The sequence below is a fragment of the Oncorhynchus tshawytscha genome, linkage group LG01 (genome assembly GCF_018296145.1).
Source record: "Oncorhynchus tshawytscha isolate Ot180627B linkage group LG01, Otsh_v2.0, whole genome shotgun sequence".
Classification (NCBI taxonomy): Eukaryota; Metazoa; Chordata; class Actinopteri; order Salmoniformes; family Salmonidae; genus Oncorhynchus; species Oncorhynchus tshawytscha.
Window position 1 is genome coordinate 80,444,694 of NC_056429.1, and position 21,196 is coordinate 80,465,889.

Sequence of the window (21,196 nt, forward strand, 5' to 3'; positions counted from 1 at the left end):
CATTATCAGGTATTGTGTGTAGATGGGTGAGAAAAAACAGATATTTAATCCACTTTGAATTCAGGCTGTAACAACACAATGTGGATTAAGTCAAGGGGTATGAACTCTTTCTGAAGGCATCGCACACTGTATCCACTGCACCAGAAGTCACTTTGGATAAAAGTGTCTGCCATGTAGCATATACAGTGCCAGTCAAAAGTTTGGACACACCTACTCATTCAAGGGTTTTTCTTTATTTTGTTTTACCTTGTAGAATAATAGTGAAGGCATTAGAACTATGAAACAACACATATGGAATCATATAGTAACCAAAAAAGTGTGCCTTGACAGATTTGCACACTCTTGGCATTCTCTTAACCAGCTTCATGAGGTCGTCACCTGAAATGCATTTCAATTAACAGGTGTGCCTTGCTAAAAGTTCATTTGTGGAATTTATTTCCTTCTTAGCGTGTTTGAGCCAATCAGTTGTGTTGTGACAAGGTAGGGGTGCTATACAGAAGATAGCCCTATTTGGTAAAAGACCAAGTCAATAGTATGGCAAGAACAGCTCAAATAAGCAAATAGAAACGACAGTCCATCATTACTTTAACACATGAATGTCAGTCAATATGGAAAATGTAAAGAACTGCACTTGAAGAAAGTTTCTTCAAGTGCAGTCGCAAAAAACCTTCAAGCGCTATGATTAAATTGATTCTCATGAGGACCACCACAGGAAAGGAAGACCAAGAGTTACCTCTGCTGCAAAGGACAAGTTCATTAGAGTTAACTGCACCTCAGATTTCAGCCCAAATCAAAGCTTCACAGAGAACAAGTTTTAATTTATTTTATTTCACCTTTATTTAGCCAGGTAAGCTAGTTGAGAACAAGTTCTCATTTACAACTGCGACCTGGTCAAGAATAAAGCAAAGCAGTTCAACACAGAGTTACACATGGATTAAACAAAACATAGTCAATAATACAGTTGAAGAAAATGTATATACAGTGTGTGCAAATGAGGTTAGAAAAGGGAGGTAAAGGCAATAAATAGGCCAGGAGAGTTGTATGGCACTGAAGCTCGTCTGGAGGTTAGTTAATAGTGTCCAAAGAAGGGCCAGAAATATACAGAATGGTGTCGTCTGCGTAGCGGTGGATCAGAGAATGACCAGCTGCAAGAGCGACATCATTGATGTCAACAGAGAAGAGAATTGAACCCTGTGGCACCCCCATAGAGACTGCCAGAGGCCCAGACAACAGTCGCTCCAATTTGACACTGAACACTGTCAGAGAATTAGTTGGTGAACCAGGCGAGGCAGTCATTTGAGAAACCAAGGCTGTTGAGTCTGCAGATAAGAATGATGTGTTTGACAGAGTTGAACGTCTTGGCCAGGTCGATGAATACGGCTGGACAGTAATGTCTGATCGATGGCAGTTATGATATCGTTTAGGACCTTAAGCGTGGCTGAGGTGCACCCATTATCAGCTCTGAAAACAGATTGCATAGCAGAGAAGGTTCAGTGGGATTCGAAATGGTCGGTAATCTGTTTGTTAACTTGGCTTTCGAAGACCTTAGAAAGGCAAGGTAGGATAGATATAGGTCTGTAGCAGTTTGGGTCTAGAGTGTCTCCCCCTTTGAAGAGGAGAAGACCGCGGCAGCTTTCCAATCTTTGGGAATCTCAGACGATACGAAAGAGAGGTTGAACAGTCTAGTGATAGGGGTTGCAACAATTTCGGCAGATAATTTTAGAAAGAGAGGGTCCAGATTGTCTAGCCCGGCTGATTTGTAGGGGTCCAGATTTTGCAGCTCTTTCAGAACATCAGCTATCTGGATATGGGTGAAGGAGAAATGGTGGGGGCATGGGCGGGTTGCTGTGGAGGGTGCCGGGCAGTTGACCGGGGTAGTGGTAGCCAGGTGGAAAGCATGACCAGCCGTAGAGAAATGCTTATTGAAATTCTCAATTATAGTGGATTTATCGGTACTGACAGTGTTTCCTAGCCGCAGTGCAGTGGGCAGCTGGGAGGAGGTGCTCTTATTCTCCATGGACTTTATAGTGTCCCAGAACTTTTTTGAGTTTGTACTACGGAATGCAAATTTCTGTTCGAAAAAGATAGTCTTAGCTTTCCTAACAGCCTGTGCATTTTGGTTCCTAACTTCCCTGAAAAGTTGCATATCACGCGGGCTATTCGAATCTAATGCAGAAGGCCACAGGATGTTTTTGTGCTGGTCAAGGGCTGACAGGTCTGGAGTGAACCAAGGGCTATATCGATTCCTGGTTCTACATTTTTTGAACGGAGCATGCTTATTTAAGATGGTGAGGAAGGCACTTTTAAAGAATAACCAGGCATCCTCTACTGACGGGATGAGGTCAATGTCATTCCAGAATACCCCGGCCAGGTCGATTAGAAAGGTCTGTTCGCTGAAGTGTTTTAGGGAGCGTTTGCGGCTGCTGGCAATGAGGCAGTGATCGCTGAGATCTTGGTTGAAAACAGCAGAGGTGTATTTGGAGGGCGAGTTAGTTAGGATGATATCTATGAGGGTACCAGTGTTTACAGCTTTGGGGTTGTACCTGGTAGGTTCATTGAACATTTGTGTGAGATTGAGGGCATCAAGCTTAGATTGTAGGATGGCCGGGGTGTTAAGCATGTCCCAGTTTAGGTCACCTAGCAGCACAAGCTCAGAGGATAGATGGGGGCAATCAATTCACACATGGTGTCCAGGGCACAGCTGGGGGCAGAGGGTGGTCTATTGCAAGCGGCAACGGTGAGAGACTTGTTTCTGGAAAGGTGAATTTTTAGAAGTAGAAGCTTGAATTGTTTTGGTACAGACACATCTCAACATCAACTGTTCAGAGGAGACTGCATGAATCAAGCCTTCATGGTCGAATTGCTGGCAAGAGAATACTGCTAAAGGACACCAACAAGAAGAAGAGACGTGCTTGGGCCAAGAAACAGGAGCAATAGACATTAGACAGGTGGAAATCTGTTCTTTTGTCTGATGAGTCCAAATTTGAGATTTTTGGTTCCAACCGCTGTGTCTTTGTGAGACGCAGAGTAGGAGAACGGATGATCTCTGCAAGTGTAGTTCCCACCATGAAGCATGGAGGAGGAGGTGCGATGGTGCTTTGCTGGCACACTTAACAAGCATGGCTACCACAGCATTCTGCAGCGATACCCCATCCCATCTGGTTTGCACTTAGTGGGACTATCATTTTTTTTTCAACAGGACAATGACCCAACACATCTCCAGGCTGTGTAAGGGCTATTTGACCAAGAAGGAGAGAGATGGAGTGCTACATCAGATGACCTAGCCTCCACAGTCATCTGACCTCAACCCAATTGAGATGGTTTGGGATGAGTTGGACCGCAGAATGAAGGAAAAGCAGCCAACAAGAGCTCAGCATATGTGAGAACTCCTTCCAGACTGTTGGAAAAGCATTTCAGGTGAAGCTGGTTGAGAATGCCAAGAGTGTGCAAAGCTGTCGTCAAAGCAAAGGGTGGCTACTTTGAAGAATCTCAAATATAACATTTATGAACACTTTTTTGGTTACTACATGATTCCATGTGTTATTTCATACAATGTAGAATATAGAAAAAATAAATAAAAACCCTTGAATGAGTAGGTGTCCAAACTTTAGACTGGTACTGTATATTATCTTATTAGGATATTCATTCTATGGATGCAGTGCTAGTGACGATGGATTCAGTGGATTAAACCACAATGGTCTAGTAGTATTGTGCGGTGGTGGTCTACTCAGCAGAGATCAGGCAGACCAGACGTTTACCTTCTTCTTGGTGGTGAGGATGCGTCTGAGGGCAGCCTGGCTGGCATGCTGTGACTGTCTCCTGGTGTGGAGTCTATACCACCGCTGGATGGTCACCGCTGCCTGGTTCACCTGCTGGATGAACCTACAGACACAACAACAGAGAGGTCAAAGGTTAGGACTAAGATGAGCAATATGCTCAAAAAAAATTCACCACAAATCAATACAAGGAGCTAGAAGGACGGAGAATGACTTAAAGAATTGTGACTGCATCCTGCTTTTCCCCCCAAAAATGTTGCACTTGCACAAACCATCATGGGTTTAAAAGCAAAGGGTTGGTGTAAGCTTTGGCTGGAGGGAGTTTCCACCATTGTCCAATCCATGAGAGAGAACATGCAAGGCCACTACTAAAGAACTTTGCTAGAGAAAACATTACAACACAAGAGCATTGATTCCCAAGGTGCCTTGCTGAGTGAACTCTGACCTCTCGGCCTCCTCCTCTGTGACCTCTCTCCTGCGGGGCAGGCTGGGGGAGCCTCTGGGGCTACGCTGGCCAGCATTGTTGTTAGATGTAGAGGAGGACGAGGAGAAGTTCTTCTGGGACTTGGTGGTCAGAGAGCTGCTCTCCAGGGGTCCCTCGTCATTCACTGTGGCTTTCAGGATGTTACTGAGCACATAGAAAGAGAGAGAGATATGAACATTAACTTAGTATCAATCAAATGTATTTATAAAGACTTTTTACATCAGCAGTTGTCACCAAGTGCTTTCACATACTTCTTATCAACAGTATCCAAACAGAACAAACCTTTGAAGTACTAATACATACAGTATATATGTTTACTGTATGCTGAAAAAGACTAAATGATAGACAATTAAATTATTTAAGGTATTATTGACTCACTTGAAGGAGGGTTTCTGGTTGGAGCTCTTGGGGGTGAGGGGTTTGTCAGAGTAGTTGTTATGCAAGATGGTTGTGACAGAGTTCCCCACAGCTCCCTTGTTGCTCCTAAAATATCCGGGGCAAAATGTCACTGCACACCCTTAGTTTGTCAATCAGGGTTGACACTCTATCATAACAAGTCATGGCAAAGTTGGGAAGACCGGAGAACAAACAGTTTTAAGATTTTGCTTAAATAAAAAATAAAAATATTATAGAATAATATGAGGTAGTTTCTTAATATTTTTATACAAACATACATATCTTTGCTACCACTTTACACTGCAATGACGTTTAGGACATACTAGTTGTTTACAATTCAACCGATAGTGGTGGAAGTAAAATGTACCTCGTGTTTCACACTGTCTTCAAAAAGGTAAACATGAGATGTCATTAAGAAATGTTATGATTTGAAACAGATATTGGGATGAAAATACACAAAATATATTTTCATTTGATCTTTTAGGCATGTAAAATGACAAAACTATAGCCAAAATTACTATATTTTATACAAGATACTTTTAGTAAAAGAAAGAATTACTTATCTTAGTTGTACTGGCAAACTTGATGTAAAGAAGTTACATTTTATATAATTATGTGAATATGTCTAAATACCATATAAAATACCATAGATTTTTAGGTAAGGAGTTAATTGTAACAAATGTTATAATTAACCCCCATTACAAATCTGAGTCTAATCGGAGTCTTGAGAAAAAAAAAAGATACAACAATAATGATTGTCATCACCAATACCAATCAAAACACCTCTTCTGGGTATTTTTTTTACACCAAATACAAAACACAGAGGCACACAAACGACTAAATCTCCTCTGCCCAGACCCACATGCTCACACCCCCATCCCTTGTGCCCACAATGTTTTCCACATGGCCTGAAACTACACCATTTTGTTTCTCTCCTTAGCCCACGTACTTGAAATATTTCAGTAATAAATCATTAGATTTATCCACTGTGTTAATGATGGCAGAATGATTGATTAACCAATCAATATATTTTTCCAGATGAGAAGACAATCATCCAACCCGTTGGGTATCTCACTACCCCCACATGCCATGTCTTGAAATAAGCAAACAGACCTCTTCTTAATGATGAAAATGTTACATGAAAAGTCAAATGAGGAATGTTTACGCAGTTCAATAATCAAGAAAGAGGCATCAAGAATATTTAAAATTGGGCCTGATTATAATTTATTTATCAATACAATTTTATTTATGAATTTAAGGTACATCTCACTAACCAACCATTAGCACATTGAATGACAGCTTTGTAAGTTATTTCTAATTTGAGTTTAGTTTTTACTTTGTGTGTGTGTGTGGGGGGGGGTCACTCCATGCCCTCAGTGAGTCAGGAGAGGAGACAGATGACACATGAGCTTCTCAGTCAGAGCTATCAATATTAACAAAGTACACATTATCATAATAATTCACCTCCAAGTACACATAAGTCTCTTACTGTTGGGCTGGTGTGATAAATCCTATCAACCCTCAGACATGTTATACAGGTCTTCAGAAACATACCCGTCATATCCATACCAGCCAACCATACAGGATTTGAATTGGATTTTTTATAATATATATTTAAACATCACTATCTGAAAAAAATATCGCATAACTAAAAAATTGACTTTAGCCTTTTCATTTATTGAAATATCAGTCAATGTTGCGCAAGAGAGAACTCAAACAGTAAGCTATTTTAGCAATTTAATGAAATTTACTTTTGGGAAAGCTTAAAGCATGGGCTGCCTATGTATTCTAACATCTTCAAATTGCTCATCAGAATTCAGTAAGAATGAAGCACGCCGTGGCATCGGCGTTGCATGTTCTGTTAAGCTGAATTACCATAAACTTAATGTGATTTCTGGCATTCTGAGCACCATGGGTGGACACCCTAAATTGGAACGGAAATGGCGCCACACCAAACTGGAAGTCTTCTGACTAGCTTGGAAAGACAGTACCGTGCAGTATCGAAGAACCCTACTGCTGCTCGATCATTATATTTTTCCAACTTAATTGAGGAAAATAAGAACAATCCGAAATTCCTTTTTGATACTGTCGCAAAGCTAACTAAATCTGCGTATTCCTTCAAAGCTCAGTTGTCCTGAGTCTGCACAACTCTGCCAGGACCTAGGATCAAGAGAGACACGCAAGTGTTTTAGTACTATATCTCTTGACACAATGATGAAAATAATCATGGCCTCTAAATCTTCAAGCTGCATACTGGACCCTATTTCAACTAAACTACTGAAAGAGCTGCTTCCTGTGCTTGGCCCTCCTATGTTGAACATAATAAACGGCTCTCTATCCACCGGATGTGTACCAAACTCACTAAAAGTGGCAGTAGCCTCTCTTGAAAAAGCCAAACCTTGACCCAGAAAATATTTTAAAAACTATCAGCCTATATCGAATCTTCCATTCCTCTCAAATTTTTGGGAAAATGCTGTTGCGCAGCAACTCACTGCCTTCCTGTAGACAAACAATGTATACAAAATGCTTCAGTCTGGTTTTACACCCCATCATAGCACTGAGACTGCACTTGTGAAGGTGGTAAATTACCTTTTAATTGTATCAGACCGAGGCTCTGCATCTGTCCTCGTGCTCCTAGACCTTAGTGCTGCTTTTGATACCATCGATCACCACATTCTTTTGGAGAGATTGGAAACCCAAATTGGTCTACACGGACAAGTTCTGGCCTGGTTTAGATCTTATCTGTCGGAAAGATATCAGTTTGTCTCTGTGAATGGTTTGTCCTCTGACAAATCAACTGTATATTTCGGTGTTCCTCAAGGTTCCGTTTTAGGACCACTATTGTTTTCACTATATATATATATATATTATTACCTCTTGGGGATGTCATTCGAAAACATAATGTTAACTTTCACTGCTATGCGGATGACACACAGCTGTACATTTCAATGAAACATGGTGAAGCCCCAAAATTGCCCTCGCTAGAAGCATGCGTTTCAGACATAAGGAAGTAGATGGCTGCAAACGTTCTACTTTTAAACTTGGACAAAACAGAGATGCTTGTTCTAGGTCCTAAGGAACAAAGAGATCTTCTGTTGAATCTGACAATTAATCTTAATGGTTGTACAGTCATCTCAAATAAAACTGAAGGACCTCGGCGTTACTCTGGATCCTGATCTCTCTTTTGAAGAACATATCAAGACTGTTTCAAGGACAGCTTTTTTTCCGTCTACGTAACATTGCAAAAATCAGAAACTTTGTCCAAAAATGATGCAGAAAAATGTATCCATGCTTTTGTCACTTCTAGGTTAGACTACTGCAATGCTCTACTTTCCGGCTACCCGGATAAAGCCCTAAATAAACTTCAGTTAGTGCTAAATATGGCTGCTAGAATCCTGACTAGAACCCAAAAAATCATATTACTCCAGTGCTAGCCTCGCTACACTGGCTTCCTGTCAAGGCAAGGGCTGATTTCAAGGTTTTACTGCTAACCTACAAAGCATTACATGGGCTTGCTCCTACCTATCTCTGATTTGGTCCTGCTGTACATACCTACACGTACGCTACGGTCACAAGACGCAGGCCTCCTAATTGTCCCTAGAATTTCTAAGCAAACAGCTGGAGGCAGGGCTTTCTCCTATAGAGCTCCATTTTTATGGAATGGTCTGCCTACCCATGTGAGAGACGCAAACTCGGTCTCAACCTTTAAGTCTTTACTGAAGACTCATCTCTTCAGTGGGTCATATGATTGAGTGTAGTCTGGCCCAGGAGTGTGAATGTGAACAGAAAGGCTCTGGAGCAACGAACCGCCCTTGCTGTCTCTGCCCGTCCGGTTCCCCTCTTTCCACTGCGATTCTCTGCCTCTAACCCTATTACAGGGGCTGATTCACTGGCTTACTAGGGCTCTTTCATACCATCCCTAGGAAGGTGTGTCACTTGAGTGGGTTGAGTCACTGATGTGATCTTCCAGTATGGGTTGGCACCCCCCCTTGGGTTGTGCTGTGGCGGAGATCTTTGTGGGCTATACTCGGCCTTGTCTCAGGATGGTAAGTTAGTGGTTGAAGATATCCCTCTAGTGGTGTGGGGGCTGTGCTTTGGCAAAGTGGGTGGGGTTATATCCTTCCTGTTTGGCCCTGTCCAGGGGTGTCATCGGATGGGGCCACAGTGTCTCCTGACCCCTCCTGTCTCAGCCTCCAATATTTATGCTGCAGTAGTTTATGTGTCGGGGGGCTAGGGTCAGTTTGTTATATCTGGAGTACTTCTCCTGTCCTATCAGGTGTCCTGTGTGAATTTAAGTATTTTTTCTCTCTCCCTCTCTCTCTGAGGACCTGAGCCCTAGGACCATGCGTCAGGACTACCTGGCATGATGACTCCTTGCTGTCCCCAGTCCACCTGGCCATGCTGCTGCTCCAGTTTCAACTGTTCTGCCTGTGATTATTATTATTTGACCATGCTGGTAATTTATGAACATTTGAACATCTTAGCCATGTTCTGTTATAATCTCCACCCGGCACAGCCAGAAGAGGACTGGCCAACCCACAAAGCCTGGTTCCTCTCTAGGTTTCTTCCTAGGTTTTGGCCTTTCTAGGGAGTTTTTCCTAGCCACCGTGCTTCTATACCTGCATTGCTTGCTGTTTGGGGTTTTAGGCTGGGTTTCTGTACAGCACTTTGAGATATCAGCTGATGCACAAAGGGCTATATAAATACATTTGATTTGATTAATCAGGTTACGCAACCAATGCATATGCATCTGGGAAATTAAATTAATTAAAACATTGCTGGTCAAATGTCCGGCGTCACATTTTCCTCAAAGAAACATTGGTGTATGCGCATGTCTGTGTGTGTGTGTGTGTTTGTGTGTGCAAGGCGGGTGAGGCGACCCACCTGTTGTTAGCAGTGAAGTTGGCAGCCAGGGCTACCCCGGTCTCTCTCCTCTTCGGGCCACTGGTGATGGGAGAGTCCACGCTGCCCGTGGAGCGAGAGCTGGTAGGTATAGGGAATGCTCTTGGCTGGTCATCCTGAAACGGGAAAGGAAATGCACAAGTCAGGTTTCTGTGATCCACAACCATTGGATAAAAGTGTAGCAGCATACCTAGGCTATAACGCAATACTGAGTTAAAGAATATAAACTGTCCACAATAACCCCTGCAGCAGGCTATGTGATAGAGGTTACTGTATAGCACTTTATTACCCTGAGAACTGTTGTTGTAAAAAGGGATTTATAATTGATTGATCTGAGTAGATCTACTGTTTCACAATCTGATTTGATTGTGAGACAGTAGATTACAATGGGACAGATGGCAGTAGGATATTAGAGGACGGTGGGACCATAGGGGAGAGTGGGACAGTAGAGGATAGTGAGAGGGGATAGATTAAGTACCAGGATGTTCCAGGTGGTACGGTCCGGGGAGGCCTTACTGAGGCTGGCCAGCTTCCTGCGTCCGTCTGAGCTGCTGTCAAACAACGCAAGGAAGTCTTCTGTCTGGTCCTCACTGGACACACACACACACACACACACACACACACACACACACACATTAATCAATATTATAAAATGGAACATAGGCCTATGTGTTGTATAATATTTACATTATAGCGTGTTTGTGTGCAAACCATTTCTAATCAAAACGGTGGGACACTCAGTAGGGAGACTGCTCCATTGCTTACAGCCTCAGATTTTAACAACCAATCAAATTTAATGTGTCAGTGTGCCGAATACAAAAGGTGTAGACATTACCATGAAATGTTCACTTACAAGTACCCAATTGTCATACCGAGTTAAAGTAAAGACATCTTAACCCAGTAAAACAATACTTGAGTAAAAGTAAAGAATTTCAAATTTCATAAATTAAGCAAAACAGACGGCACCATTCTCTGGAGGCGAAGGTCGAGTGATCCGCCAAACCTTCTTAACACCCGTCTGCTTAACCATGGGAGCCAGCGTGCGTGCGTATGGGGGCGCGCGTGCGTGCGTATGGGAGCGCGCGCGTGCGTGCGTATGGGAGCGCGCGCGTGCGTGCGTATGGGGGCGCGCGCGTGCGTGCGTATGGGGCGCGCGTGCGTGCGTGCGTATGGGGCGCGCGCGTGCGTGCGTATGGGGGAGCGCGTGCGTATGGGAGCGCGCGCGTATGGGAGCGCGCGCGCGTATGGGAGCGCGCGCGCGCATGGGAGCGTGTGCGGATGGGAGTGTGCGTATGGGTGTGTGTATGGGAGTGTGTGTGTGTGTGTGTATGGGAGCGCGCGTGCGTGCGTATGGGAGCGCGTGCGATGGGAGTGTGCGTATGGTGTGCGTGCGTATGGGAGCGTGTGCGTGTGGGAGCGCGTGCGTGCGTATGGGAGTGTGTGCGTGCGTGCGTATGGGAGTATGTGCGTGCGTATGGGAGTGCGCGCGTGCGTGCGTATGGGAGTGTGTGCGTGCGTGCGTATGGGAGCGTGCGTGCGTATGGGTGTGTGTGCGTGCGTATGGGAGTGTGTGAGTGTGCGTGCGTGCGTATGGGAGTGCGCGTGCGTGCGTATGGGAGCGCGTGCGTGCGTATGGGGTGCGTATGGCGCGCGTGCGTGCGTATGGGTGTGCGCGCGCGTGCGTGCGTATGGGAGCGCGCGTGCGTGCGTATGGGAGTGCGCGCGCGTGCGTGCGTATGGGGCGCGCGCGTGCGTGCGTATGGGGGTGCGCGCGTATGCGTGCGTGCGCGTGCGTGCGTATGGGGGAGCGCGTGCGTGCGTGCGTGCGCGTGCGTGCGTATGGGGGAGTGCGTGCGTGCGTATGCGTGCGCGTGCGTGCGTATGGGCGCGCGCGTGCGTGCGTATGGGAGCGCGCGTGCGTGCGTATGCGCGTGCGTGCGTATGGGGCGCGCGCGCGTGCGTGCGTATGGGAGCGCGCGCGTGCGTGCGTATGGGAGCGCGTGCGTGCGTGCGTATGGGAGCGCGTGCGTGCGTGCGTATGGGGCGCGTGCGTGCGTGCGTATGGGAGCGCGCGCGTGCGTGCGTATGGGAGCGCGTGCGTGCGTGCGTATGGGAGCGCGTGCGTGCGTGCGTATGGGAGCGCGTGCGTGCGTGCGTATGGGAGCGCGCGCGTGCGTGCGTATGGGAGCGCGCGCGTGCGTGCGTATGGGAGCGCGCGCGTGCGTGCGTATGGGAGCGCGTGCGTGCGTGCGTATGGGAGCGCGTGCGTGCGTGCGTATGGGAGCGCGTGCGTGCGTGCGTATGGGGGGCGCGCGCGTGCGTGCGTATGGGATGGGCGCGTGCGTGCGTGCGTATGGGAGCGCGTGCGTGCGTGCGTATGGGAGCGCGCGTGCGTGCGTATGGGAGCGCGCGTGCGTGCGTATGGGAGCGCGTGCGTGCGTATGGGGCGCGCGCGCGTGCGTATGGGAGCGCGCGCGTGCGTGCGTATGGGAGCGCGCGTGCGTGCGTATGGGAGCGCGCGCGTGCGTGCGTATGGGAGCGCGTGCGTATGGGAGCGCGTGCGTATGGGAGCGCGTGCGCGTGCGTATGGGAGCGCGTGCGTATGGGAGCGCGTGCGCGTGCGTATGGGAGCGCGTGCGTGCGTATGGGAGCGCGTGCGTGCGTATGGGAGCGCGTGCGTGCGTATGGGAGCGCGTGCGTGCGTATGGGAGTGCACGTGCGTGCGTGGACGGGAGTGCAAGTGCGTGCGTGGACGGGAGTGCACGGGAGTCTGCGTGTATGTTTGTAAGGGGCAAACTGGCTCAATTTCTAAAAATCTGACCACCACCGATTCAAGAAGCTGCACATTCCTCTATGCTTCCCTTTACAAGCTGCTGATATCTGGAGAGAGGCAACCCAATGACAGCTATGAAAGACTTAGGGAGAGTCAGTTGGGGGCTGGAGAGGAGGAGCAGCCTATTAGATTGTCCTTAATTTAAGCTCTGTACCCTAACAGCATCCCAGAAGGCAGTGGGTGGTGGTGGGGCGTACTCGCAGCAGCTGCCTGACTATAGAATCTCTGCATGCTGTGCTGCACACACTTCTCCTTTCTCTGGTTCCTTACTGTGGGGTAACCCGACCCCATGGCCCTCCCCCTCCAACTCCTGACAAAGCAGCTCTAGCTAGGACTCTGCACCCCTACAACAGCCCCGGGTCCTGGGTCTCCAATTATAATACAGGCAGCCACTATGACACAATGCCCATTGTACAGTCCTTTAAAGAATGGTTAGGGATGCCAGCTGTTGCTCAGCGAGGAGAGACTAAGAGAGACTTAGAGTCAGCCGACCAGCCTCCCTCCCTCCATTCAAGCCGATGGCGCTCTAGCCACCATCCTCCACTTAACTCACATACTGCTCTTCCAACTGCTAAATCAAATTCCACATATCGTCACAAAAACATACTGTGTGTGCTAACATGTTCCATCCAGACAAACACATATGGTAGGATATGGGCTGACATGTATATTTCAGACTTAAACTAGGTTAAACAGCTAAAAGGAAACCTTTTAAATACTCCAATTCACATCAAAAGTTAATCACTTTCCAGAATAATTACACTAAGATTATTTGTTGGACAAATCCAAATCTGAAGACTGAGTGCCCAGCCTGAAGCATCTCCGACTGAATAATAATGTCATACATGCTGCAGCATATATATAGTACCTGAGTCAACGAAACGAAAACAATGTCAATATGGGGTCAACTGGGCTGGTTGTATAGAGACAATGTAGGAAAAAGTTGTGATGTGTGGCTCAGTTCATTAGCTAGCAATGCTAAGGTTGTGGGTTCAATTCCTGCAGGGATCACCCATACATATACTAAATATTTAAGGTCTAGGATACCTTAGGCTGATGTTGGCTTGCTGGTTGACCTGTGTAGTACTGTTGGACCTTCTCAGGTTCTTGATAGAACGGGAGCTGCCAAACCCAGCATCACCCTACGGACAAGAATGCCGACAGAGGTAAATTAAATACAAGACATCCTAGTTATCTGTTGTTGCTTAAAACAATGTCATGTCAGCACACACTCATATGGCAAACATGAGTATCTGTTCCACACAAGGTTTGAAGTTTGGATTCTATCTCAGCTCTAACACAGCTGTAACATATTAACACAGTAAAAGCCTAACTGTCACAAACAGGGCTAACTTGCATCCATGCATACTGCTTGCTGGTTTCACTCACCAGTGTGTTGCGTTTGCCCCTGCCTTCGCTGGCTACAGAGACAGACACAGAGCGGGAGAAGACTTTCCCTGGAGAGGCAGAGCTGGGCCGGCGGGACACCGAGAGCTGGGAGCCTGACAGAGACAGGTCCAGGGCATCCCCTGTTCCTCCAGCCTGGATGGACGACGGGCTACGGGTAGTGTGCATCCTGACAAGGCCTGTTAGAGGGAGAGAGGAAGAGTCATGATACACATGGACATTCAAAAAGGGACACACACACACAACTATTGTAAAAGAACTGATTGGTGCAGGTTGATCAAGTTAAGAGGAGCAGATGCAGTCAACCATTTCCTCTTCAGCTGTTAGTTGCCCTAGGCAACATAGTCACAACCGTAGCACTCAGATAACAGTAATACTTTAATTGAATTCACACCTCAACCACATTCACTCCATTCCCAATTAAATATATTCAATGTTTTAGACTTCTTCCTAGGCAGATACAATGCAGATGGACCATCATGGTTATGTCGTTCACCTGGGATTGACAAAATGTGACACTTTGCCTCAAGATCTATCTAGCTTGTAGTCCTGCTTAACATTAGTGGAACAGTGTAACATGATTTCAGATAGCTATCATATCGTTGGCTACAATGTTTCGATGGAATCAGTGTGTAGGATATAGGTTGGTTGTGCGAAGTGAGGGGGGGAATACGGGTGATAAGGAGAACCAAAGATAAAAATTGAAATGTTAAAACCACAAATAAGCGTAAAGTCGGCCATGCAAACTTACCTTGCTTCTGTTATCGCAAATTACTCCAAAGCCAATGGTGACGTTTCAGTGAGAATAGCTACAGTATGTCTTGGTGGCACTGATTTATTAAATCAACACACGTTAACAGTAGCTACCTAAAAGCCAAGAGCGAACGTTAACTATAAGCCTGGAGCCTGTCAAGTGGGTCTGCTAGAAGCTAGTTTGAACAAGTGGTTGATGCCTAAAATTAGTATTTATGTGCAGCCTAGCCTTCTGTGTGTGGCGCACTAGGCTGGCTAGCTAGCTTAAGTTAGCTTGCTCTCATCTTTCTACACATAATAAGCGAAAAGCAACATGTTGGCTACGAAGCGAAAAAGCGAAATAACTTCAATAAATCCACTATAGTAGCTAGCTAGCTATCTACAAACGGTCAGATACGTTAGTCCTTCGTTACCACAGCTCCGTAGAAATATTCCGTGAACTTGCTCCATCAAAGCAAAGAGTGAGTGACAATAATACCCGCAACATCTTCTCTGTGGCAACCAGAAAACACAAGAACTCATCCTACTGAGAACAGTGATTGGCGGTAAAAACACAACGTCCTGGAAATCCAGAGGATCTGATAGGTGGAGTGGAGATGTCGGTTAGCAGTGCAGTGGCTAACGGGGCGTGCCCCAAACGCACTGTTTGGTTGACTTAGCAAGAGGGGGGTGTGACCCCCACCACCTGCGTCCTACCCAGCCCCAGTTGTCACGATATAACTTTTTAACAAATCAGAAAGCGAAAAATAAGCTTTAAATTAGTTTACTTTAATTCATGGGAGCACTAACCAACGCACGTTTCAACACGGTTTATGGTAATTTGAACATTTTTTTCATTTATATATACATTTTCAAGTAGAACATATGAAAACAAGTAAAATAGACAATATAATGTTACTCGCTGTAATAGAACATCTTTATTTTGGTGGTCCAACAACGCATAAAAACATACAGGCTACTAGAAACCCCTTTTTACTGTTGGTCAAAGGTTGAATGGGTGTAAACTAGTACAGGGTCTTTAGAGATAATGGACAATATTCACACACAAGACTGTGGGAATAATTGCCTATATGAAGTTAGCCAAGGAACTAGAGATAGCCTAATATGTAATCATTAGGCAGGAAAAAAATCATAATTACATTTGACATTTTAGTAATTTGGCAGACACTCTTATTCAGCGCAACTTACGGGAGCAATTAAGTTAAAGTTCCTTGCTCAAGGGTACATAATTGGTCCTTGTTTGGATTAAAACTTTATATTTGCTGAATAATCAAACTCTGTTAAGCCACAATGTAAAAATAAACATATAATAAACAACCATCAAAACCAGCATGCTCTTCTTATCTCTTTCTAAACTCTACAGCCATTCTCCACATATCTGCCCCTTTGTCCAAAGTGATGTCCTCCGGTAGGGAGTCAAGCCCAGGCATGGGTGGGAGTCTCTTCTTATCCAGATGGTTGTCTAGAGTAGACCTGATGCTGTGGGACACACACACACACACACACACACACAGGAAGGAAGGAAGGAGGGGAAGAGAGGAGGCAACAGTTAGCATTGCAACCCCATTGTCCTCACCACACGCTGCATTCCTATTCAGTCCCTAGCCCCAGCTGCTGGTTTAGTAAGGGGGCAGGGGTGACCTGTGCCGGCTGAGTGTATATCACTTAAGTCCCTTTCCACTGACAGATGGGCGCCGGTAAGCATCACACCCCGGACCCTTCTGGCCCCTAGGAGTCAAAAGGGCCCACCTCATGTCCCAAGGGGATCTCTCTCTGTGTGTCTCTCAGTGTTTGCTCCTGCTTTATTGGGATTGAAAGTGTCCATATAAACAGATTGACAGATTCCTCTAGTCTAAACATCAAAGTGTGGCCAGGGGTAGGGACAGGGCGGTAATCACTGAAAATACTAGAGGAACATGTTCTTTGTTGTAATATTTTTTAAGATCAGGAAAATGTATAATCAACATCAAAGTCCTGTCCAAAGGTGGGTAATGATGTTAATGACAGCAGTGCTAATCAAATAATCCAAATGCTTTGTAAATAATGTGTTTTACAAATTTGTGCGACATTTGCCCCCATACCAATCCTTCATTCAGCCACAAATGGTTAGTGTCTTTGTTTGTTTTGTCAGTTACTGTTAATGACCATAAGAGGTTTGTTTAGTCAGTTACTGTTAATTACATAAGAGGTTTGTTTTGTCAGTTACTGTTCATGACCATAAAAAATGGTGAGAGCTGGATTGCCAATGTGTTGACGACAAAAGCAGAAAGCAGCCAAAACGGCCTTTAGCCCCACTGTGACCTAGGTAGTCTACAGCTACATCTCTCAGTGTTAACCATCTTTCCCACTAGCTCTGCTCTGTATAATAATGCATAAAAAATGCAAAATGGGCTCTTACTCCCAGTGTGGTAGATATGCCTGGTCTGAAAAAGCCTGAGTGTTGGTCTTCAGGAGGAGGATTTCATGCAGCTCCAGGGAGAGTATGTCAATGTCTGTCCCACTGAAGAAGACCCTCAGCTCTCTCCTCTCCTCCTCGGATAACTTCTGCTGGAACTCTGATGGCAGCCTCTGGAACGGGTCCTGCAAACACATGACATCCATATGCAGCAAACACAAGATAAATCACAGTGATATAAGTGATATAATTAGGAATAGAAAAACAGATCCTAGATCAGATTAAATCTCTGACTCACATCATCAGAAGAGGAGAACAAGACTCGCTTTTCATTAAATCAAATTATGAATCAAATTAAATTGTATTTGTCACAAACACCAAATACAACAGGTGTAAACCTGACAGTGAAATGCCAACTTAGAAGCTCTTTCTCAATAATGCAGAGGTAAATAAGAAAAGCAAACTAATAATAAATGAAATGCACATGAATTAAGCTACAGTATCTACAAGGAGTACCAGCTGAGATTCAAACAAGCATATGTGAGTCTTAGAAAAGCGCTATATAAATCCCATGTATTATTATAATAAACAGAAATTCTGTTTTTTTAATCAACATTTGTTTTTGATTCAACGCCTGCCATGTCCAATGTCACTCTTTGCCTGGATTTACAGCTCAGACGGAGGCTGACCGCCTGCATGTGGTACCTGAGGTCAACCAGAGGTGGTTAACAGAGGTCAAGGGTCAGGTGGGTGAAAGGGTTGACAAACTACCAAATGTGGTCATAGAGGGGGTGTTTCACTTCACTGACAGAATGTGTATTGTTGGTTTGGTCTTTAAAAGTGATTTGGACTCGGTCTATCCACAGATTCATTGATATGAAAAGATCAGTAGGGATAATTTCAACTCACTTATTGTTATGATTAGAACTGGTATATGTAACTAACTGCATGACTGTTTTACTCTCCACAGTGTAAAACAATAACTCTAGTTGTTAACACCAACACTGGTGGTTATTTTACACCACTGCGTGTTAATTCCACTCTTACAGAACGCCTGAATCAACACTAGAAATGTAACACTGAAAAATCGATGCTGGCCAATTTGATGTGTACTGCATATGTTAACTCACCTGTGGAGAAACAGGTATAGGCTATAGGTTAACTCACCTGTGGAGAAACAGGTATAGGCTATATGTTAACTCACCTGTGGAGAAACAGGTATAGGCTATATGTTAACTCACCTGTGGAGAAACAGGTATAGGCTATATGTTAACTCACCTGTGGAGAAACAGGTATAGGCTATAGGTTAACTCACCTGTGGAGAAACAGGTATAGGCTATATGTTAACTCACCTGTGGAGAAACAGGTATAGGCTATATTTTAACTCACCTGTGGAGAAACAGGTATAGGCTATATGTTAACTCACCTGTGGAGAAACAGTTATGGGCTATATGTTAACTCACCTGTCCTCTGCTCAGCATCAGCTCAGACTTCCAGGAGGTAAGGAGCTGCCAGGTGAATGTGCTGTGTTCCAGTCTGCTCTCTCCAAGGACCTGGGACAGAGATATGTGAGAAGGGTACAGTCAAAAGGGCCAAAGCAGGGGGACCTCTGTAATAGTGGTCTCTCTATAACATATATTTGACATATAGTAGTATATTTGTGCCTTAGGAATGAGAGTCATGAGGAGAGCACATGCATAATCTACCCGGACAAAAATAGATACAAGGAATAAACACGAATTACTGCATCTCTGGGCATTAGGTGGAGACATTGCTGGAGTTAAGAGTTACTCTACCTTGGCTACACTGCTAGAGATCTGTGGGCCCATCTTGAGTGACTCAGTCAGGTAGGACAAGAGTGGGGCTTGGGGCACTCCGCTAGTCTTCCCCAGGAACCGCAGGCCAATCTCCACCGCAAACACAGCGTCACACACATCAGTGTATGAACGCAGTCCTGTCCTCATAGCACAGCTAACGGAGCCCTTCAGTGACTCCTGACAGACAGGACAACAGATGGAATGACAGACAGAGAGACAGACAGAACAACAAACAAAGAGACAGACAGACAGAACAACTGTAAGCAGAGAGCTGGACACAGTGACGCATAGCCTGGGAGACTAACTACCTCCCAGCCCAGTGAATGGAAACAGAGTGGAGTATGGTGGGTTTAGGAATTTGACCTTGAAACAAAATGGCCCTTTCAAACTCCACTGGGGAAAACTCCTGTGTGTGTACATACTTGGTTGGTATTGAATCCATGGGGGCTGGGCATGACTTCAATGCTTTAAAAAAAGGATACAGTCTTAAACTGAGCGCAGACGTATGTTTACCTGAGGTATCTTAGCCCTGACTTCATCAAGGACTACTGAGAAGTCTTGCTGATATCTGTTCAAGTATCTTGAGGTGTCCTGCAAATACATGCCTGGTTAGTATACCTGCTACTGTAAATGTATTTTATAAAATAAAAAAAATGTGAATTCATTTTCCAACGACTTTACAGGGGAAAACTACTTACTATGACTGTTATACAGTATGTGGTTGTCTTACCTAGCTATCTTAAAGATGCATTCCTGGATCTTAAGCACAACAAGTTGGTAACATATTGTACGAATTGGATTCGTAACATATCATAGGAATTGCAATATATGTTGTAAAATATATATATGTTTGCAGCACGTAACATATCATACGAAATAGATGACGTAGTACACAATTGAATGACGTGGTAGTACACAAAAAAACATGGACCCGCTTTGGCTCGTGAGCACCCCTTTCAAAACTACCGGCTGAAATTATACAACAGTTCTTGAGCATCACTTTAAGACGAATGCACAAAGTAACTGTAAGTCGCACTATATAAGAGCGTCTGCTAAATTACTAAAATGTCAATGGAAAAATGTTATATATATATATATATTACTAAATGAGAACAATGGCACAATAATTGTATAAATATGATATCGCAAAGTTTTGTCTCTTACGGCTTGGATGCTTGGTTTCCCAGCTAGGAAGCGGCGGGCCAGTTGTGCCTGGATGTCCATCAGATTGTAGCTGCTGTCTGTCTCCCTGCGTGTCCTCAGGGTGTAATGACAGTGGGATAACACCAGGGGGAGAAGCTCCCTCTCAGGGTGGCACAGGGTCAACTGTGTCTCTGACACCCCCTCCAGAGGAACACTGTAGGCACTGCAGGGGTGTAAGAAAACATCTCACAGTTAAGATTCAGGGCCCAGTCTAGGATCAGTTTCAGAGCAGGAGTGCTGGTCTAGGATCAGTTTAGACTTTTAATATCATAATGAATGGGATGGGGAACCAGTGCCAATATTCATAAAGTTATGTAAAGTTATGCTGATGTTACCTTCTTCGAGATAGGGGGCGCTCTTTTAATTTTTGGATAAAAAACGTTCCCGTTTTAAACAAGATATTTTGTCACGAAAAGATGCTCGACTATGCATATAATTGACAGCTTTGGAAAGAAAAAACTCTGACGTTTCCAAAACTGCAAAGATATTATCTGTGAGTGCCCCAGAACTAATGCTACAGGCGAAACCAAGATGAAATTTCATACAGGAAATGGTCCAGATTTTGAATGCCCTGTGAATGTGCCAGGAATGAGCCTGCACTTTCTGTCGTTTCCCCAAGGTGTCTGCAGCATTGTGACGTATTTGTAGGCATATCATTGGAAGATTGACCATAAGAGACTACATTTACCAGGTGTCCGTCCGGTGTCCTCCGTCGAAATTATTGCGTAATCTCCAGCTCCATGCACGTTCCATTTTCTTCAGAGGAGAAAGTCAACTGCCACGAATGATTTATCATCGATAGATATGTGAAAAACACCTTGAGGATTGATTCTAAACAACGTTTGCCATGTTTCTGTTCTTCAAAGGTAAATGATTTTATTTGAATCGAATATTATGGAGTTAATTTGGCTATGGTTCAAAAAAGTTTGCGTTGTAATGACTTAATTTTCTGGGTTTTTCTTACCCAAACGTGATGAACAAAACAGAGCGATTTGTCCTACACAAATAATCTTTTTGGAAAAACTGAACATTTGCAATCTAACTGAGAGTCTCCTCATTGAAAACATCTGAAGTCTTCAAAGGTAAATGATTTTATTTGAATGCTTTTCTTGTTTTTGTGAAAATGTTGCATGCTGAATGCTAGGCTTAATCCTATTCTAGCTATCAATACTCTTACACAAATGCTTGTTTAGCTATGGTTCAAAAGCATATTTTGAAAATCTGAGATGA

The 21,196-nt window shown here is 44.6% G+C and overlaps 2 protein-coding genes across 6 annotated transcripts in view; both read right to left on the reverse strand.

Moving 5' to 3' along the window:
• Positions 1-15,064, reverse strand: part of LOC112257764 (centrosomal protein of 131 kDa) — a 38,605-nt gene extending 23,541 nt beyond the window's left edge. For 2 of the 3 annotated variants that reach the window (XM_024431611.2, XM_024431594.2), the window contains exons 1-8: positions 14,550-15,064; positions 13,781-13,977; positions 13,439-13,533; positions 10,037-10,148; positions 9,541-9,674; positions 4,639-4,743; positions 4,222-4,404; positions 3,759-3,882 (exon numbers count right to left, since the gene is read on the reverse strand). In XM_024431611.2, coding sequence (XP_024287379.1) covers positions 3,759-3,882; positions 4,222-4,404; positions 4,639-4,743; positions 9,541-9,674; positions 10,037-10,148; positions 13,439-13,533; positions 13,781-13,966 — 939 coding nt within the window. In that variant the 5' untranslated portion in view covers positions 13,967-13,977; positions 14,550-15,064. The remainder of the gene's footprint in view (positions 1-3,758; positions 3,883-4,221; positions 4,405-4,638; positions 4,744-9,540; positions 9,675-10,036; positions 10,149-13,438; positions 13,534-13,780; positions 13,978-14,549) is intronic. The other variant, XM_024431602.2, reaches the window with a different exon arrangement.
• Positions 15,065-15,440: 376 nt separating this feature from the next.
• Positions 15,441-21,196, reverse strand: part of rnf213b (ring finger protein 213b) — a 68,257-nt gene continuing 62,501 nt past the window's right edge. For all 3 annotated transcript variants that reach the window (XM_024431639.2, XM_024431629.2, XM_024431622.2), the window contains 6 exons: positions 19,928-20,129; positions 19,277-19,354; positions 18,743-18,940; positions 18,410-18,499; positions 16,950-17,131; positions 15,441-16,030 (listed from right to left, as the gene is read on the reverse strand). In XM_024431639.2, the coding sequence (XP_024287407.1) occupies positions 15,892-16,030; positions 16,950-17,131; positions 18,410-18,499; positions 18,743-18,940; positions 19,277-19,354; positions 19,928-20,129 (889 nt within the window). In that variant the 3' untranslated portion in view covers positions 15,441-15,891. The remainder of the gene's footprint in view (positions 16,031-16,949; positions 17,132-18,409; positions 18,500-18,742; positions 18,941-19,276; positions 19,355-19,927; positions 20,130-21,196) is intronic.